Below are 21,616 nucleotides of genomic sequence, written 5' to 3'. Positions count from 1 at the left end.
TATAATGATATAAAAAGTGCACAAATAGATGCTTCTTATGGGCTTACAAACATACAAGAATGTGAACAAACAAGGGACCACTTATGGGTCAATACAAAACACAAACACAAACACAAAGCCACTTAAGGACAAGAGCAACACATAAGAAACTATAACTCTTATTGACGGAGATGTGCTTGAGACAAGCATAACACAATAAGGGGAGTGAGCCCCTTTATATAGGCATTAGAGGGCTCATAGAGCCATTGGGATGCTCCTAACGGCGCTAATGGTCTATGACCAAAAAGCCCCTAATGCTAAACAAAAAGACAATAAAAAATAAAAGGGAAAATATAAAAAAAGACTAAAGTTCCCCTGATGAGCAGCCTAATTATAAGAACTGAAAAAACCAAAATACTCCTAATGGGTATTACTTATTAGTTATTACAAATATATAAAAATATATATACATATTTATATGTATATACACTTATATATATATACAACTTTAGCACTCCCCCTCAAACTTACGGTAATATCATCAAAAGTTTGTCAAGTAAGAAATGAAACCGAGAAGGAAGCGCGTTCGTGAAGAAGTCGGCCAACTAATTTTGATGCCACATAAGGCAGTGTGATAATCTTCTTTAGATATTTTTCATGAACATAATGGCAATCCATCTCGATGTGCTAGGTTCTTTCATGAAAGGTGTGATTGTCGACTATGTAGATTGTGTTTTTGTTGTCACAACATAACTTTAAAGGTGATTGCACATACACCCCCATGTCTTCTAATTATCTTCTCAACTGTATGATTTCTGATGCCGTAGCATCCATAACGCAGTATTCAACTTTTGTTGATGATAGAGACACTTTTTGCTATGTCTTACACTTCTAGGATACCAACGAATCACCTACAAAAACACAAAACCCAATAGTTTAGCGTCTATCATTGAGATCTCCTCCCTAGTCAAAGTCAAAATATGCAATTAATTCAAGTAAAAAGGAGGAAGATAATAGAAGTCCTTTAAAAACATAATTTTGCAAATATCGAATAATTCTCATAACACTCATGTGCACAGAAGTAGGAAAGTGTTGGAACTAGCTTGTTGTATGCACTACATGAGAAATGTCAAGACAGGTAATTGTTAAATAAGTGAGAGCCCCAATCATTTGTTGGTAGGGAGTGGGGTCATCCAAGGGTGTTTTATCATCGATCTTCATCTTTGCATTAATTACTTCAAGAATGTTCACTCTCTTTTCATCAGTAATTCCAAACTTATTAATAATCTAACTTGTATTGAGTTAGTAAATAACCACATAAAGAATATGCTACCTCAATCCCCAAAAATAATCTAAGAAATCCTAGATCAGTCATTTCAAAATTTTGTTTAAGAACATTTTTAATGTAACTAACTCTCTGTTTGTCTCCTCCAGTATTGATCATGTCATCAATGTAGACAAGTAAAATAACAACACATGTGTCAGATCTCTTAACAAACATAGCAGTAATATTGTGAAAAAGCACGCCTCAAGGCACAAAAGGTGTGCCTCGCCTCAAGGCGAGGGCCTTCGCACCTTGAGGCACGCTAAAATAGAGCACATTTGGTGAGGCGCACGCCTTAAATAATTTGGGTTAAATGGGGATCAAAGCTCCCATTTAACCCAAATTAGGGGACTTTGACCTGTTAGGGCACTCCCCTCGTCTTTCTCTCTCTCTTCATCTCTTCTTCTTTTTCTTCATCCCTCCTTCCTTTTCTTCTTCAGTTCTTCTTCTACTTCTTCCGATCTTTTTTTTTATGATTCTTTTTTTTAAAGGATGATGATTCTTTTTTTTATAATTCTTTTTATGTTGTATTGCCCATAATACGATTCTTTTTTTTTTTGCTCAGAAAATCAATAAAATTCTTTTCAAAAGATGATAGCCATATGTGGAACAATTTGATTAAAAAACTCAGCAATAAATATAATTAGTTTAAGAAAAATATCATAATCGAGTGTGGTCTTATTTTCTTTAGAGGGTTAGTGAAATATAGAAATTAAATTGAAGCTTTCAGTGAATGCCCAATTTCTTATTGGTTATTGTTACTTAGTGAAATGTAGAAATTAAAATTGTTTAGATGTGACTTAATTTTTCATTGAATGTTCATATTTTATTTATTAGATACTTAAATCGATTATTTTTTTTCATTAATGTTACTTTTACATGTTATTCTCCTATGTTTTAGCATTTATTTGAGATTTCTTATTTATTATTGGTTGTTATTTTGATAATAAAGCATTTTTTATTTATTTTATGTTTTTAGATATTTTTTAAGTTTTTAAAAATATATTTTTGAGGCTTAAGCTTTACGCCTTGAGGTTTATGCCTGCTTTACATGTTGGTGGAACATCTAGTTATAACTCAACGCTTTTCACAACATGATCATCTCCAACGGAGGGGTCCCAACGATCGTATTGGGAGCCCCTCCATGGCCTCTCATTTTGTATAAACAGGGGTGTTCCCCCTTGAGTTCTCCTATGCTTTTGTAAAGCCCTTTTTGGGTTCCAATATATTGAAGTTGATATTTTTTATGCTTTTGTGCATGTGTATCTGTGTCGTTGTGCACTTGTGAGAGTTCTCCTTTGTGCCTTTGTGCACACTTCGCATTTCTAGCATTGTGTTTATACTCAAAGATCTTTTTTTATAGAGATTTTCACATGGTATCAGAGCAAGATTGCTTGGAGAAAGAAAATCTTGCGGTTCTTCACAATATCAAGTGCCTCAAAAAGCGTGCCTTCAACTTTCTTGTGTTTGGTGTGAAGACTTCCCTTCATCCAATATTTTAGAAGATTACTACAAGTAAAATTTAAAATCTCGTTGTGGTATGTACTCTTTTCTCTCATCTTATCTCTCTAATGGGTGAAAAAGACTCTCATTTCTCTCTTGGCTTTAAGCTCAATGGCTCCAATTATGACGTGTGGGCCAGAAATATGGAAGCCCATATTAAAGGAAAAGGGCTTCGGGGTAATGTTCAAGGCTCGATTCCGAAACCGAAGCCTAAAATTACTTTGGTTGAAAGAGGAGAAATCAAAATTCTTGAGGAAGATGAAAGAACTAAGGCTCTTGAAGAATATAGCAAAAAACATGAGTGGGAAATGAAGAACCTCAAGATTTTATCGTGGATCTTCTCCTCCGTTGAGACTAGAATCAACGCCAATATTATAAAGTTTAAAAAGACTTTTCAAGCGTGAAAGTACTTTGAGAAGATGTACACTTCTAGAGACTTGTCCCATAAGTATTACCTCCAAAAGAATGCAATAACCTTACTTCAAGGGGAAATGAATATAAGGGAATATTTTGCCAAACTCTCTTCCATTTGAGATGAGTTTGCTATGCTCGAACCCAAGTAGAGTGGAGAAGCCATAGAGCTTCGTCATAAACAACTAGAAGAAGATCAATTTTTCAATTTTTTGAATGGACTAAGGCCCGAGTTTGAGCAAATTAGATCTTCTCTCCTATCCTCCTTCACCTCTCCCTCTCTTGAAGATGTCATTACAAAATTAAGTGGAGAGGAAACTCATATTGGCATTAGCAAGCAAAATCTAAGTGTTCTTGCAATGCCCACAAATCAAGATGAATGTGATGGGGCCAATGCGGTTTTTAGGCCAGAAAACAACTTTAGGACATATAAACCTCCTCATTTTAAAAGCCAAAATCAAGGTGGTCAAGGCAGAAGAAAGGACTATAGCAAAATTGTGTGTCACTTTTGCAAAGAGTCGGGTCATATCAAACCAATTTGTCCTAAGTGGAAGAAATGACTAGCAATGGCCACCACATCTCAACCACAAAAGGAGAAATCTACAAATGGAGCTCTATCGCTAAATCAAATTGTGGAAGCTCTTTTACCTCTTCTTAAGGGAGTTAGTTTCGGCACCGCCGTGTCTGCTCCTTCTCCTCCAGGTAAACCTTCTTAGCTTTTAGATTCTGGTGCTTCATTTCATATGTCTCCAAACATTTTCTCGCTTTCCGAATATTTTAAAAATTCGTCACCATCTTTTGTTTCTATCGTGGATGGCACTTCTCTTTAAATTAAGGGAATTGAAAATTTTAAAACCCAAAACTTTTTTATTCCTAAAATTAGATTTATACCAAAATTGAATTTGAACTTACTTTCCGTCTCTCAACTCTCGAACCTTGGGTGTGACATTCAATTATCATCTAATAAATGTTTAATACAGGATCATCGGTCTGGGAGGTTGATTGGGGAAGGCTCTAAGAAGAGAGATTTATACTATGTGGACTCTCTTCAAATTCCTAAAACCTCCTTTTGTAATGTGGTCCAATATAAAGACATAAATGTTTGGCACAAAAGACTTGGTCATCCCAATATCACCAAGTTGTCCTATTTGGATTTTGCTAAAAAACTTTGTAAAAGTACTTTCTCTTGTAATGATTGCATTCTTGGAAAAATGAGAAGTATGCCTTTTGAACAAAGATTTATGTTTACCACTAAACCTTTTGAAATTATTCATTCGGATGTTTGGGGACCAGCACCTGTTATATCCAAGGGAGGCTTTATCTATTATGTGATTTTTGTGGATGATTTTCACGATATTGTTGGATATATTTTCTCAAACATAAGCATGAAGTCTTTACATGTTTTAAACCATATCATATGATAATCAAAAATTAATTTAATAGTAATTTAAAAATATTTAGAAACGACTCCGGAGGTGAATATCTATCTAATGAATTTAAGAAACATCTTGAAGACTATGGTATTGTCCATCAAAGATTGTGTCCTAAGACCCCACAAAAAAATGGTTTGGTTGAAAGAAAGCATAGGCATATCATTGAAACCACTAGAACCCTTCTTATTTCTCAAAGTATTCCAAAAAAAAATTGGGTCGAGGCGGCTCTTGCTTCCGTGTATCTTATTAATCGTCTTTCATCCAAAAATCTAGATAAAAAATCTCCTTTTGAAACTCTATATGAAAAAAAACCCGATTATAATAGATTGAGAGCTTTTTGTTGTAAGTGCTTTGTCTGTACAAATAAAAATGATAAATTCTCACCAAAAGTCATTCCTTGTGCTTTTCTTGGCTATTCTGAAACCCAAAAAGGGTTTCGATATTATGATACTAAGAATGATAAGTTATATGTTTCAAGTGTTGAAAATAGGTGGTTCTTTGCTTAAGTTATTTTATATTAGAGGGTTTCTGAAATTTTGTCCTCATAAGGACTTACATGTAATTTCTCCTTTTTGCCTCTCTCTATTTAATATAGAGAGAAGCCCTAATTAATGGAGGTTATCGAGTTCTATTCTCACAGCCGTCTCTCTCCTTCTCTCTCTCTCTTCTCTCTCCCTCTCTCTCTCTTCTTCTCCCCCTCTCTACCTAGGGTTCGGGTCATCCCTTCTCTTCTTCAACATGGTATCAAAGCTAGCGATCTCAGGAGCGTGATCGAGGAGCGTGATCGATCTAATCTCAGAAGCATGATCTACATCCTCGAACCAGGTGTCGATTAAAATTTTTTGAGATCTGATGACAGATCTGGCCTAGATCTGTTATCAGACCTAAAGAACAACATAGAGAGCATCGTGGGAGTACTCAGGTCAGGCAGTCGTAATTTTTTTTGTGTCTCACATGCCGTGACGCCTGGGTGTGGCAGCTGATAGCAGATCCTATTGTCGTATGGCTATGTCTGCTGCCATGATGTGTTTGTTGCTGTCGTGACTTACAGCATCTGCAAATATGATTTCAGTAATTGTTGTCGTGATTTTAAGCCTCTGTCGTGATTTCAGCATCCACCGTGACCCTTCATGTTGTCGTTATTATTTTGTTTGTCGTGATTGCATCTGTTGTCGTGACTTCAACATCAAACCCACATCAACCGTGATTCTTCATGATGTCGTGATTGTTTTTCCCATGCTGTCGTGATTAGTTTCAGCATCGGAAGCTCTGTAGTGGAAACAGCCATTTTTTTGCTGTGTTAAAAATCATCATGTTTATGTGAAAGTTTTTTTTCTGGTCGTTGGTTCTAGCTGATGCGTGACTGTTATGTGTGTGGACTGCTGTTCAAGATTCATGTGTGTGGGCTGCTGTCCACTATTGTCGTGGAAATTGCAGGCTTGATTCCTGTGGTGCTGGGGAATATTCTCCTCGTGTGACCTGTTGTTCCTTACTGTCGTGGTGTCTTTTTGTGAACAGCTGCTAGGTTGCTTGAAATCTGTCCAGATTTTTTTTTGCTGAAACAGAAATATTTTGTTAGTATGGCTGAAACTTCAAAGTGTGATTCCAAATTGGAACACATTGGTGAATATAAAGCATTTGCCAACCCCTTCTCGTATGGCTCTTCCGTAAGGTTGAATGAAACCAACTATGCCAGATGGTCCAGAACTTTTATGATGTCAGTATCTGGACATCGTCGAAAACATATTTTGTTGGAAGGCGAACCCAATGAGAAATTGGGAAAATATGTTACTTGGGATGAAGATAATGACATAGTTATGTCATGGATCATGAATAGTGTCGAACCCCATATTGCAGATGGATTGATCTACTATAATACAGCCAAACTGATGTGGGACAATCTTCGTGATACATATTCACAAGAAACGAATGTGAGTCGTATCCTGCAAGTCGAACAGGAAATATATAATTTGCAACAGGGAGATCAGACCTTGGCCCAGTACTATGCCTCGGTCAAAGCTGCGTTTGAAAGACTTAATGCTCACAGGCCCCTATGTTGCTCAAAGCAAAAAGATCATCAAGAACAAACCATGGTTGCTCGTTTTCTTACAGGTCTTTCTTCAGATTTTTCCGTTATAAAAGTTCAAATGTTGACTGGATCAGATGTTCTCACTCTTGCCGATGCTTACAATCGCCTGAGTAGACTTGCGATCTCTCTGCCACAATCTCAGCCTGTGACTCAGTCATCTGCTCTTGTTGTCCCATCTAGTTATGGGCGTGGAAATGTTCAGAATATCAGAGGATGAGGACGAGGACGTGGACGTTGTATGGGTGGCAGAGGAAAGCTTCAATGTACATTCTGCGGAAAATCTGGACATTTAGAAGATCGTTGCTGGGATAAGCATGGTCAGCCAACCTCTTCTTCATTAAATTCATATACTCCTAAAGCAAATGTGACTACTATCGAGGCTACAAATGTACAAAAGAATATTGCTGAAAATGAGAGTAGTATCACTCTTAGTCGTGCCGAATATGATGAGCTCATAGCTCTTCGACCTTTGAGTTCCACTCCTCCTGTAGTTGGTGTTGCATATTCAACCGGAAATCATCTTCATCCGACTGATAGTAAGTGGGTTATTGACTCTGGTGCATCCAGACATTTGTGTGGCAATTCTCGTGTTTTTTCAGATCTAAAGGATATTAAGGCTCAGATTGGAGTCTCCTTAGCCGATGGGAGCTCCTCCCCGGTTGTTGGTCAGGGAAATATTTCTATATCCTCCTCATTATAGTTGAAAAATGCTCTTCATGCTCCAAATTTTCCTCAAAGTTTACTTTCTGTTAGTTTTCTTATAAAAGAACAAAACTGTAGAGTAATATTTGATCCAATGGGTTGTCATTTTTAGGATTTGTTGACGGGGAAGAAGATTGGTGGAGGCTATGAAGAAAATGGAATTTACTACCTACATCATTAAATGGGTACTGTCCATGCTGCAGTGGAACATTTATTCAATCTTGTTCAGTGGCATCGTCGTCTTGGTCATCCTTCTTTGTCAAAGCTTCGGTCGGTCTTTCCTCAGATTCCTTCCACCACATCATTTCAGTGTGAGGCATGTCAGTTGGGCAAGCATCATCGAAGTTCGTTTCCTTCGAGTCAGAGTCAGTCTAGTAATAAAGTTTTTGAACTTCTTCATGCAGATGTATGGGGTCCTAGTAAGATTCCTACTAGGACTCAGTGTCGTTATTATCTTGTTATTGTTGATGATTTCTCTAAGTTGTCATGGATATTTTTAATAAAAGGAAGATCTGAAGTTCCAAGTATTATCAAATCCCTAATTCTTGAAATAAAAACTCAGTTTGAATCTATTGTCAAGATTGTTCGCACTGATAATGCTCTCGAGTTTAAATCAAAAGGTCTGTTACAATTTTACCAAGATCATGGCATCCAACCTCAAACTTCTTGTGCCTATTCATCTCAACAAAATGGGGTGGCTGAGCGAAAACATCGACACCTCCTTGATGTTGCCAGGACCATTATGATTCAATCCAATGTTCCTGCGTCATACTGGGGTGATGCGATTACCACTGCTTGCTATCTGATCAACCGCATGCCTTCGTCTTCTGTGGGTGATCAAATTCCATTACATATCCTAAAACCTAATGCTCCACTTTTCCCTTTATCACCAAAAATATTTGGATGTGTTTGTTTTGTACACAAACTTGGCCCTGACCGTGATAAATTAGCCTCTCAAGCTACAAAATGCATATTTATCGGTTATCCAAAAAATCAAAAGGGCTATCGATGTTATGATCCTATTTCTCGCCGAGAGTATGTCAGTGCGGATGTATCTTTCCTGGAATCCTCTCCATATTACTCTATTTCTAGTTCCTCGCTGCAGGTTGGTCCAGCTGAGTCTTTTCCATTACCTATACCTCCTTTTCCTTTGGAATTTGTGCCCCCATTACCGAATCAAACTTCATCCACTTCCAGATTTAATAATCCTCCATTGGTATATGTGCGTAGAGCTCCACTTCCGCAAGAGCCTTCATCTTCTTCTTCTCCTGAGGTAAGTTCTACTGACAATAGTGATCTCCAGGATGATGATAACAGGCCTATTGCTCTACGAAAGGGGACAAGACAATGTACCTTATATCCCATATCTCATTTTGTCTCTCATGCCAGAATTGGACATCAGTTGAAGTCATTTGTTTCAGCCCTGTCTGCTGAAACTATTCCTCTGAACTATCAACAGGCAACACTTGATAATCGCTGGAAGCTGGCTATGCAAGAAGAAATGACAGCTTTAGTATCTCAACATACCTGGGATCTCGTTGATTCCCCAGCAGATGCTAACATTGTTGGATGTAAATGGGTATATACAATAAAGTACAAATCTGATGGTTCTATTGAAAGGTACAAGGTCAGATTAGTCGCGAAAGGGTATACTCAGACATATGGAATTGACTTCTTTGAAACTTTTTCTCCTGTTGCACGAATGGGTACCATCCGTCTTGTTCTCTCAGTAGCTGTTCAGCATGGTTGGAGCTTATGCCAATTAGATGTGAAAAATGCATTTCTCTATGGGGATCTATTTGAGACCGTTTACATGCAACAACCTCCAGGCTTTGAGGTTGAGGGGGAGTGTCAGAAGGTGTGTAGATTGCGAAAGGCGATTTATGGCTTGAAACAAAGTCCTCTTGCATGGTTTCAAAAGTTATTTGAAGTAATGTCAAGCTTTGGCTTTAATAGATCAGCAGCAGATCATACTCTTTTTATAAAGAAAACTAGCTCTGGCATAGTTGTTATGGTGGTATATGTGGATGACATTATTCTTACAGGAGATGATGTGAAAGTTATTGAAGCCACAAAGGCTCATCTTCAAAAACACTTTGTTACAAAAGATCTTGGTTCACTCAGGTATTTTCTGGGTATAGAAGTTGCTAGGAGCCGAGAAGGGATGGTGTTGTCTCAACGAAAGTATGTTCTTGACTTATTAAAGGAAACGGGCATGTTGGGAGCTAAACCAGCAAATATTCCCATGGACCATAAAGTTCAGTTGTTTGAAGAAGGGTCAAAACCTGTTGATAGCAAAAGCTATCGCTCCCTAGTAGGGAAGTTATTATATGTAACTGTGACCAGGCCGGATATTGCTTTAGCAGTAAGCAAAGTTAGCCAATTTATGGACAAACCAACTAAAGTACACTGGAATGCAGCCATAATGATTCTCAGATATCTAAAATCATCCCCTGGAAAAGGGTTATGGTTCAGGAAAGGTGGAACTCTGGAGATAGTAGCCTATTCAGATGCTGACTATGCTGGATCTGTAGTAGATAGAAAATCTACTACAGGATTCTGTGTGTTTCTGGGAGAAAACTTGGTTTCATGGAGAAGTAAGAAACAAACTGTGGTTTCCAGGTCAAATGCTGAATCGGAATATCGGGCTATGGCCCAAACAGCTGCTGAATTGATGTGGGTTTGCACTGTTCTTCATGACCTCCAAGTGAAGGTTCTCTCTCCAATGACCATGATGTGCGATAACAAAGCGGCAACATATATAGCAAACAATCCTATCTTTCATGAGAGAACAAAGCACATTGAGGTTGATTGCCACTATGTACGAGATATGATTCAAGCTGGTCATATTACTACCAAATACCTAAAGTCGGAAGACCAAGTTGCAGATATGTTTACAAAGCCCCTTGCTAGGCCAAATTTTTCAAAGTGTTGTGACAAGCTGAGCATGATTGATATCTATGCTCCAGCTTGAGGGGGAGTGTTGAAAATAGGTGGTTCTTTGCTTAAGTTATTTTATATTAGAGGGTTTCTGAAATTTTGTCCTCATAAGGACTTACATGTAATTTCTCCTTTTTGCCTCTCTCTATTTAATATTGAGAGAAGCCCTAATTAATGGAGGTTATCGAGTTCTATTCTCACAGCCGTCTCTCTCCTTCTCTCTCTCTCTTCTCTCTCCCTCTCTCTCTCTCTTCTTCTCCCCCTCTCTACCTAGGGTTCGGGTCATCCCTTCTCTTCTTCAACATCAAGGAACGTAACTTTTTTGGAAAATGATAGTGGTTTCGAAAAGAATGAATCTCATTTAAAAAATGTCGGCTATTCCTTTCTTTTTTATCTATTATCTAAAGATGATGATATCTCTAGTGATGATGAATCAACATATAACAGTGACAATGAAGTAGTTGAAATCAACAATAACTCTAGCCCTACTACCTCTCAAGAAGAAAATATAACTAGAGACCCTATCACCTATACTCATAGAGATAGACGCACCTTTAGAAGTGCTATTGAGCAATATAGTGAACCTAGCGAATCTATCTCCACATATAATTTAAATCCTAGAAGAACCGAAAGAACTAGAAGAACTCCCTCTAGATTTGTATCATTTGATTCTATCTCTCCTAAATATCGAGCTTGCTTAAGTGTCATTCACTCATATTTTGAACCGAAAAATTTTGTAGATGTCAACCGATGTATTGAATGGAAAGAAGCCATGGAGAGTGAACTCAAAGGGCTTAGGAAAGCTAACACTTGGGAATTTCAAACGCTTCCCGATGGGAAGAAAACTATAGGATGTCGATGGGTGTTCAAAGTCAAAACCAAAAGTGATGGATCTCTTGAGAGGTACAAAGTTCGTCTAGTAGCTAAAGGGTATAGTCAAGAATAAGGGATTGACTATGAAGAGACATTTGCTCCAGTAGCTCGTATGGTTATTGTCAAATGTCTCGTCAACATTGCTTCCATTAGAAAATGAAATATTTACCAAATGGATGTCAAAAATACCTTTTTAAATGGTGATCTTAATGAAGAAGTCTACATGGATGCTCCACCTAGTATGGAAATTCCTAAAAATAAAGTTTTTCGTCTTCGTAAAGCTCTTTATGGCTTGAAACAAGCTCCCAAAGCTTGGCACGATAGGTTTAACAATGTAATGACTGAAAATGGTTTTACTTCATGCTATACCGACATTGCATTGTTTGTTAAGAAATTTGATGCACCTATATCACATGGGTGTGGGTGCGGGGATGCGGCACTTCCAAAAACCCCAGGTGTGGGAGTGCGGAAAAAATATAAAAAATTATATATATATATATATATATATATATAAAGTCCAAAAGTTGGACATAAATGACCCTGGGTGCGTTGACTGCACCCAGGGTTAGATTGACCGCAACAGGTGCGGGTGCGGGTGTGGCACCTAGTTGGAGAATCCCTATGACATATAGGGCAAAAAAATTTCTTGGAAATTTTTTTTTAAATCTGAAAAATTCAACCAAAATGACCATGGGTGCGTTGACCGCACCCAGGGTCGGGTTGACCGCATATGTGCCGCGTCGCATTGACGCGGGTGCGGCACCCTGCTAGCCGAATGCCTGTGACATAGTGATGCAGGGATTGTTATATTATTGTTATATGTTGATGATATATTGATAACAGGTGATGATGCCAAAAGAATCAAGAGCATTAAATTCATCTTGACTTCAAAATTTGAAATGTAAGACTTAGGATTTCTGACATAATTTGGGGAAATTGAGGTTACCTATTCTCACAGAGGTTATTTTTTGTCTCAAACTAAACTTGCTTGTGAGATTCTTAACAGATCAGAAATCACAGATGACAAGGTCTCTGAAACTCCTGAAATAGTAGGTTCGAAGATGAAGATTGATGATGGGATTCTCCTAAAAGATCTCACACCTTACCGGCAACTGGTTGGATCCTTAACATATCTCATCATTACGAGGCCTGATATTTCTCATGCACTACATATTGCTAGTCAATTTAAACATGCACCTAGTACAGTTCATATGAGTGTCATTCTCCACATCATCAGATACATAAAGGGTACAGTAAACAAGGGGGTATTTCTATCTTCTTTTTCTCAATTGAATTTAATTGCTTATATTGACTCTGATTGAGGAGGTGACCCGAATAACCGTCACTCCACCACTGGATTTTGCATTTTTTTAGGGGAATCTTTAATTTCTTGGAGGTGCAAGAAACAACAGAAGGTCACACTCTCATCCACAGAAGCAGAATATAGAACCATGGCATCTACTACCATGGAGATTGTTTGGATTCGCAGCTTGCTGGAAGATATGAATATTCAAGTCCAAGGGCCCACAAAACTATGTTGTAAAAATAAAAGTGCAATTTACATTGCCAAAAATCATACATTTAATGACCGCACAAAGCATATTGAGATAGACTGTCACTATGTTCGTGAAGAATACTTAAGAAGAACCATAGACCTTCCATATGTAACATCAGAATACCAACCGACAGACTTCTTCACCAAAGTGTTGTGCTTTCCAAGATTTAACTTTCTTCTTGACAAACTTTCGGTTATATCACCCTAAGTTTGAGAGGGGGTGTTAAATTATATTGTATCTTTTATATATATTCGTATAGAGAAAAAGAGATACATATACATATATATACAATATATATATATATTGTATATATATATATATGTATATGTATATGTATCTATCTAATTATATATATAAATATATATTCCTACCTGATAAGGGTATATTCATCATTTCACCTAATTTTACACATTCTTTTTTTGAAAATATGTATGTAATTTTTTCTTTTCTATTTTCTTTTTTTATTCTTTTGTTTTTTAGCACAGGGAGGGGCCCACCCAACATGATCGTTGGGCCCTCCAACGGTTATAATTATAACCGTTGGAGGGGTCCCAACAATCATATTGGGAGCCCCTCCTTGGCCTCTCATTTTGAATAAATAGGGGTGTTCCCCCTTGAGTTCTCCTATGCTTTTGTAAAGCCCTTTTTGGGTTCCAATATATTGAAGTTGATATTTTTTATGCTTTTGTGCATGTGTATCCGTGCCTTTGTGCACTTGTGAGAGTTTTCCTTTGTGCCTTTGTGCACACTTCACATTTCTAGCATTGTGTTTATACTCAAAGATCTCTTTTTATAGAGATTTCCACAAGTATATCGTGAATTAACTTTAATACCAAAAATATCCTTACAATAACAAATACATTCCTATGTCAACTGTGAGGCTATTCTTAACATTCACTCCGTTAAAACATCTGATCTAGATCTAGATGATTGAACTAGGTTGAGAATCTTTCTCCTTGTCTGAGTAGCAAACAACGTTAACCAATCTGTCTTTGCTTAATTGAGATAGAACCTAGGAGTGTTCTTTTAATTCCATAAAAAGTAATGTGTTGTTTTATAGGTCCCTTTTAAAAATTTCCCCCAAGATGAAGATGGATTTTCCTCCAAGTATCACCATCACATATTTGAGAAATGAGAGGTATGATTTCCTTTTTCCAGTAGCAATTCTATAATATTTTAGACTTCTAATATATTGCACTTAATCAAATAAAGCAGAAACATTAGTTTAATTTTAGCATCAAGAAACTTGATATTTTATATAATGGGGCATACATAAAAAGAAGCATCGAACCACCTCTCCTTCCTTGGCTGCATATTTCTCCCTCTCTTCTTTTTCCTTGCTGAAAATCAGAATTTCTCAGAACAAATACTCACTAATAGCCCCATTCTAGTACTAAATCCAAGTTCCTTCCCATAGTTTAAGTCAATTAGAAGTAGAAATCCCTTTACACCCCAGCCAAGACACAAAATGGCATCAAGTAGGCACTGAATAAAACCAAATCCGAATTCAGATTCACAAGTAACAATAGCTTAACCATAAGGCACATCTAGCCAATTGATAACAATATGGATTAACATGGCCCAAGATTTAGGTTTTTGAGAAAGCGGGAGTGACGAGTTGGTCGGGCCATCGGAGTTCAGAAAAATGGCTTGTTAAAGTCATACACTTTGAACCACAGGATCTCCAAAGACAATAATCTTCTGATTTCTACAAATATAATTTACCATAAAACTAATGTATCTCAAGGTTTGTCTTAATTTAAAGCTAATATCAAATTAAAGAGATCAAAAAGAAAAAAGCGTACCTCATCCAAGAACTCAAAATCTAGAAAAGTTGTCCCTGCTTGTACATTAAGAGATCCCTCATTCTTTAAAGCTTGTAAACTTGATAATGTGTATCCTTTGGGAAGAACTCCAAGTAAGTATGCAACCAAGAAGTGGCCAGCCTCGTGCTGCAAAAGGAAGAATGTACAATTGACTTAAATGAGTAATAAAACAGGTATGAAAATACAATATGCTCACAAGAACAATATTCTCCAAATAAGATCATGCCCAAAGCCACCAAGCGCACAAGCTCAATCCACTAACGGCACAAGAGCACACACTCACTAATTAAAAAAAAGAGATTTTATTAATCTTAAAATGCACAAAATATGCACTACATACAAACGGAGTTTCACCCCATATATATACAGTATACAAAAGATAGCCGTTAAACTAGCCTAAGGGCTAGCTGCCCTAACAGCTGCAAATGCAAAAACAGAAGTATGAAAATTATTTATTTATATTTATATACACATACATATATATAAATATTAACAAAATGTAAGTCGGATAAAGAACATACTGAAATTAAGTGATATCTGATATCCTCACATCTGAATTTCAACATCCTTTGACATGGATTATTGATACAAATACTCCAACAAAGATTGTTCAGTCCCCGCTTTTCTTCCTGGACTGAGGACTAAAATACCCACCTATTTTCTTCACCAAGTAGAAAACTTACTTCAGTTGGAATTAGGAAATGATTTTTTTTCTATTTTCCCAACATGAATATAAGTCCTGAATGAGGCCAGAAAAATCTCCAGGCATGGAACAAGAACTTCTTTGCCAGCAAATGATTGAGTCTCACCCAAGACAATGATGTTATATCTCTGTTAATATGTCAGCATAATGTGAAAAATTATAAAACCAAGGTTGCTACATGCAAGCCCCTCCTAGTGAAACCCACTGATGCATGTCAAGTGAGAATGACATTTGCAGGTGGGTCCAAGCATGATATATCTTTAAGCAGGGAACATAAATCTTACTTGAATAACCCTGCTATGATACTTTGGACTGAGTGTATGACCTATTGTGTCAATCATCAAAGACCTTACTCCACCATCAAATAAAACCTAAACAGATAGATAAGATGTGTTTAATCAAATTGATCAGAGCAATAGTAGCATAGACTAAGCAGCAGGTCACAAGATAAAGCGTAAAAGTCCCAGAAAGAGAGAGTAATTCAACTAACCAAGTCCACTGAAAAGAGCGCGAAGAAACCCAAGGAAAGCAATAAGAACTGTAGCATGTCGAAACCAAGTGTGGTCCATGCGGCAAGAACTGCAAGAATTGCGACAATCTGAATGTTTCTTTCTATGGCACCCACTGTTGCATCCACTGGCGAGAGGAGAAAGGGTGCATCAATTCCATTTAGCTTTAGCTCATCAAGGGTGTACAGTCGTTGAGGAACCTGCACCAGAACTTTCACATCATTGAAAAACATCTCCGCTCATGGTACCATGTTACCATCTACTGGAAAATCTTGCCAAAAAAATGAAAACAAAGAATCAAATGGTGCTCGCTAGTTCAGGGGCAAGAATTTGAAAAGGTTATATCATAAATTTGCTCAAAGGGCAATAAACAGCAGCAGCAAAGGTCACCTGCCTTGCGGCACCAAAACAACGTAGGCCACCAAGATGTCCCTGCAACTCCCTCACGAGTGCAAGAGCAGCCCTCTCATCACCTTTTGACAGCTCCTCATCAACCCGTTCCAGCACCTCCCGACGCCACGAAACATCAGATGCCACCGATCTCACCACTACCACCGGCCTGAAACAATGTCGTGGTGGCACCGCACATGCACCACAACCCCATCTAACCAACAATGTATGACAGTTCATTTCCCCAAGCCCCCCACTACCACTAGGAGAGTTGCCTAAAGCCTTTCTCTCTATCCGCTTTAAAGCGGGAAACGAAATGAAATTAGCTTCTTGGCTTTTTCAGTTCTCTCTCTCTCTCTCTTTCTCCCTCCCTTTTTCCTCTTATTGTTTTTTGGATATCAGGAAGGACCCCTTTACTCCTTTTGTTCTGTTTTTCTTTGCTTTGGTTTTCCCTCGTTGGCTGAGAGGGAATGGGGGCTCTCTACGCCTCTACCGCTCAGATAGCCCCAAACTTCTAAAGTCTAACGAATGGCCACCTAAACGTGAAGGGAACCACACGTTGAGTGGATCATCAGGAAGAAACCGCTGATAGTTTAGATACACAATTATCATGGATTTATAGGGCTGGTAAACGAACCGATCCGCTCGTAGCTCGATTCGATTGGGCTTGTTGAAGACTCGTTCTTGATCGAGTCATATAGATGGCGAGCCAAGCCACGAACTGCTCGTTAAGTATAGGTCAGCCAAGCAACGAACTGCTCCGTTGGGGTTCGGCTCGTTTACCGCCCTACATGGATTTGACATAATCAACCATTTCAGTCAAAGAGAGACCTTGACGAATCTGGGCCGCTGTTTTGAACCGATAAATGATAACGCGCACGGTTAAAGAACCCAGGTGGGGGTGATCTGCAAATTACGCCACCTCTTCCATCAGAAGTCAAAAGAAGATAAAAAAAGAAAATGAAATCATGAAAGCCATCAACTCTTCATTATAATTGCAACTCATTAATAAGAGAGACGATAGTATAAAATTGTGACTAGCAATGTCACCACCAACCAGCGACACTAATGCCCGCCACTCTATGTTCAAGTGGGACTCAGGGGCAGAAGTTAGTGGCTGTGGTTGGGTGAGTGACATTGTGAATGTCTGGATGGCAATGGATAGAGGGAAGCGGGGAGACCTGTTTGGAGCAGGGATGAAAAACATCAAATAAAAAATGAACCCAGGATAAAGGTGAAAATAAAAACCCGTGTGGGGATGGAGGCAGGGAGGAGCTTACACTTTTCTCAGCCTACCTTACCAAGGATCTCTGCTAGTAAACTAACTAAAATAACCTTAGTTATTTAGTAACCTAAATCCTAAAACAACTTTTTTCTGTAACGACCTCAACTCATACCCCATGAAAATGCATATTTTTTTTTTAAACAGTACGAAAAACTTCTCAGAGATCCTCACAGTTCTAATTCCAACTGAATAGCCAAACACCACAACGAGACTTACAATCATCATCTACATGAACCAAATCAAATCTCTTTATTTATGAATCAAGAATCAACTCTAGGAACAATGTTATACTCAACAAAAATTAAAGTAGCTTTAAATTGAAACAAAAGAACTGTAGAACTAAAAGACAAAAAGAAAGAGTTACTTTGTCCACAAGTGAAGCTGTCAAGAACCATGTGTGACTCTCGTGCCCTCTCAATAGCTAGTCAAACATCATTGATTACTTGTTTCTGCGATAAACTAACAAAGTAGGGTGTCGAAACCGAAATTTTGAGCACAGGTACTTCTAGTAAAACCAGGTGAGGCAAAAAATATATATAAGATTTCATGTAATAGTTTGAGTGAGTGTAGATATAACAATTTGCAGCATTTAAGTAATCATACACGCGACAGGTTACATATGTCAAGCAAGAAGGAACAGTAAAGCAGTAGCACATAGCAGGAACTAAGTAGTCAAGACTTTCAACATGCATTAGAAAGTAAATAACATACACTCATCATCATGTAATGATTGAGATAATAAGTAAAATGTGCATATTCTAATGTATCGCAGGAAAATGCATGATCTATGTGCAATGCATGAATCATTTATTATCTTTCATTTAAATTTTTTTTTTCTATATGCATGCCCTATTAAATGCATACAACTTTAAGTTTCATTTTTTTTTAATTATCATTCCCCGCGGATACATCAAACGGGTATAATCCCCGAGGTCAAGTTAGGCTCTTATGATAGCTTAGCACATAATTTGTATTTTATTACTGGGTTTCAAACTCAGCATCAACTGAATCACCTTCGAAACATTAAACCTCCATATCTAATATCGAAGACACAAGAGACACCTCACGCCCACAAATGTCACTTTCTTGATACAAAAACAACAGTTGTGTCAAATATACCACCCCAGGTAAAGTGGTGGACTCTCCCTAAAACCTTGACCAGGAGAAGGAACCTCAATATCGAGTTTAGGGGACAAAAATAAAGCACACGGAGTTTTTTTGTATCCTCACATTCTCTCCAAGACCGGATCTCTAAGATCTCTATTATCCAGATGGGAGATCCCAGAACATACATTACATTATTCTTAATTATTATTTTTTTTATTAAAAGTCAATTCTTAAAGTTTTGCAACACTATATGCAAAAGTAAAAGCAAAAACTCGCATCCACCCCTGCAAAGACCCATTTTGAGACTCCAGTCCGCGAGAATAACAAGAATAGTGTAGTAGAGTGCAGTATCGATAAGTGTGGTTTAAGTGATATAATTAAATATATATGAAAAACAACCAAGTCCACGACTCTCTGGGCCGATGATGATCCATTAGACCATCGATGCATCACGTATCAAAACCAAAGTAGTGTGTTATTCATAACACCAGACCAATGAGACAAATGCACGTTACCCCATGCAAAATAAATCCCACCCTATGCATGTCATTTCTCAATCATATGCATCTTTATCATGTGTATTTTTTACATCACATACGTGTATTCGTAACAATGCATACCTCCTTTGAGTGTGTGAGTGTGCACATAATTACACATTCTCATCAAGTGTACATGCTTACGTTATTCACAAAACATCAATGACCTGGCAGTTATGTGACAACACATGATCACATTCATGATTGTGTAACCAGGATAGTGCAATACTAAACTTTTGCATCTCCACATGTCAAAAGTGTAAATTTTTGCATATGCTAGAATAGTTGGTCAGGCTTATCAATCCCGGACCGGGCAACCTACCAGTTGACTAGTCAAATTCAGTACAGCCGAATGGGCTTGTCACCCAGTCCATCTAATTAACATATCAACCAATCATGTTGAAATTACATGGGCTTTCATGAAAGAAAAACACAGTTGGCATAGCACCATGAGTCAATGCCCAAAAAGAAATCATATTTGAAACAAAGGTGGCTTCCTGAGAAAAGAGGAGGTTGTTACCCTCACTCCGGTAGCTGCGCTCCCGCCCACCCTCTCCCATGTGATTTCAGTTGGGGTTCTCTCTTAACCCTAACTTTTGTTCTCTGATTTATCGGGCAACCCATATCGGGTTGCCTTTTTACCCTTTTTTTTTTTTTAGTGTGAGGGCCAATTTCGGGTTTGAGACTCGAGATCCAAGTCCGGCCACGGTTTTGGACCCGCACCACCCATATGGTATGGATCCACATATTGGATCCAAATCATGGATCCCCTGATGTACTTGTGTAAAGTATATATATATATTTTTTTCATCATTATATATATATATATATATAAGGTATTATACCTATATACATAAAGATCTTATCTGGGTCTTGGATGCGGAATGTAGATCCCAGGCCCATTTACGTATTATAAAAAAAAATCTTAATTAACTAAGGTAAAAAAATAAGGTTATTATATTTTCAGCCTTCTTTTAAGGCTATCAAGGATCTCTGTTACTGTTAGTAAAATAACTAAAATAACCTTAGTTATTTAATAACCTAAATCCTAAAATGACTTTTCCCACCTTTTTTTAAGGCTCTTCGTGTCACTTGCGTGACAACTCAACCATCTCAACAGCTCGGTCTTTCCTTTTTATCCTTCTAACGAACGTAGTGATAGGAGTCGGGAATGATAAATTTGGTGAGATGCGAAAACGAGAGCGACAATGGAGACGAGGATGAGATGGAGATGGAGACAGAGACAATAAATTTGAGATGGGGCAAGGGTAAAGGTTCAAAGTCTCCCCATCACGAGGATGAATCGAGGATGGAAGTCACTATTTTGAGATGAGGGTGAAGATAGAGACCTTGTACTCTGCACCTACCCCTATCCACTCCCGTCCCTAGCCACCATTTGAAACAATATACTCTTCATTAATAGTTGGGCTTCACATGGTTGGTAGGAGCTGTCAGTGCACTTTTCCCTGTGGTAGGACATTGCAGGTTCAAAACCCCAGTGGTATGATTGAATAATAACTGGTGGGGGTCTGCTAGCTTGCCTTTCAAACAAAAAAAAACTTACTTTTACCAAACAGAACTTTAAGTACATTCATAAAGTTGGATTTAAAAAAAACTTAAAAATAAAAAAAATGATTTATACCCAATAATTTAGTGCCACCAAATACTAATCTCTCTTGGTGTAAACTAGGGGTGTTAATGAGCCGATTTTACACAGACCCGACCTAAACCAAACCCTATAGGGTTCGGGTATGGTGACAAATAAGAAGACCCAAATCCAGACCTGAAGGTCTGATTAATACATGAACCCGGGTATAGTTTGTGAAATTTTATACCAGACCCGAGTTCTAATTAAGACCCACAATTTTTCAATGTAAAAATGGTAAAAAATATTATTTTATCATGTATAGTTGAGGTTTGGTTCATGTAGTTCTTATATGGTCGGGGTATGGTTTCTCTTATAGTAGACCCGACTAAAACCAATTCTGAACCCGATACCATACCTAAAATCTGGTTCAAGTCTGGTTCTACCTAGATCCGAACCAAATCCAACCCGTTGACACCCCTAGTATTGAGGGAAACTCTCCTTAAAACACATTACTTTTCATGTCATGTAGGATGCTGAGATCCACATAGATAATGTTATGACACCATACTTAAATCCAAAAATATAGGATGGCCATCTGTACCATTTGACAAGGTTTTGATTGTCAATGAAAAATTTTTAAATTTCAAACGATTGGTATAGTATTTTGAACTTTTAGACTAGTAAGATGGACTAAAATCAAAAGGCAATCACGAATACATTTAGAAAGCAGCCTATAAAATCCATCTCTATCTAATGGGGGGCTCCGCTTGTCTGGCAGCTAGTGCAGGTCACCTTGTGTTGGGGTGTTGCATGGTAAAACCCAATGGTATAGGCTTGCCTTAAAAAAAAAAATAAGGAGAGA

The 21,616-nt window shown here is 37.8% G+C and overlaps 1 protein-coding gene across 3 annotated transcripts in view; it reads right to left on the bottom strand.

The window, feature by feature from the left end:
- LOC149835707 (stress regulated protein) overlaps positions 1-16,745 on the bottom strand; it is a 35,522-nt gene extending 18,777 nt beyond the window's left edge. For 2 of the 3 annotated variants that reach the window (XM_090008695.1, XM_090008696.1), the window contains exons 1-4: positions 16,239-16,745; positions 15,830-16,048; positions 15,624-15,710; positions 14,616-14,762 (exon numbers count right to left, since the gene is read on the bottom strand). In XM_090008695.1, coding sequence (XP_089864821.1) covers positions 14,616-14,762; positions 15,624-15,710; positions 15,830-16,048; positions 16,239-16,478 — 693 coding nt within the window. In that variant the 5' untranslated portion in view covers positions 16,479-16,745. The remainder of the gene's footprint in view (positions 1-14,615; positions 14,763-15,623; positions 15,711-15,829; positions 16,049-16,238) is intronic. The other variant, XM_090008697.1, reaches the window with a different exon arrangement.
- Positions 16,746-21,616: the final 4,871 nt, after the last annotated feature.

The sequence above is a fragment of the Nuphar pumila genome, chromosome 6, assembly GCF_984573655.1.
Source record: "Nuphar pumila chromosome 6, dmNupPumi1.hap1.1, whole genome shotgun sequence".
NCBI classification, from domain to species: Eukaryota; Viridiplantae; Streptophyta; class Magnoliopsida; order Nymphaeales; family Nymphaeaceae; genus Nuphar; species Nuphar pumila.
The sequence above is the reverse complement of the archived record's forward strand: the minus strand, read 5'-3'. Positions and strand labels throughout refer to the sequence as shown.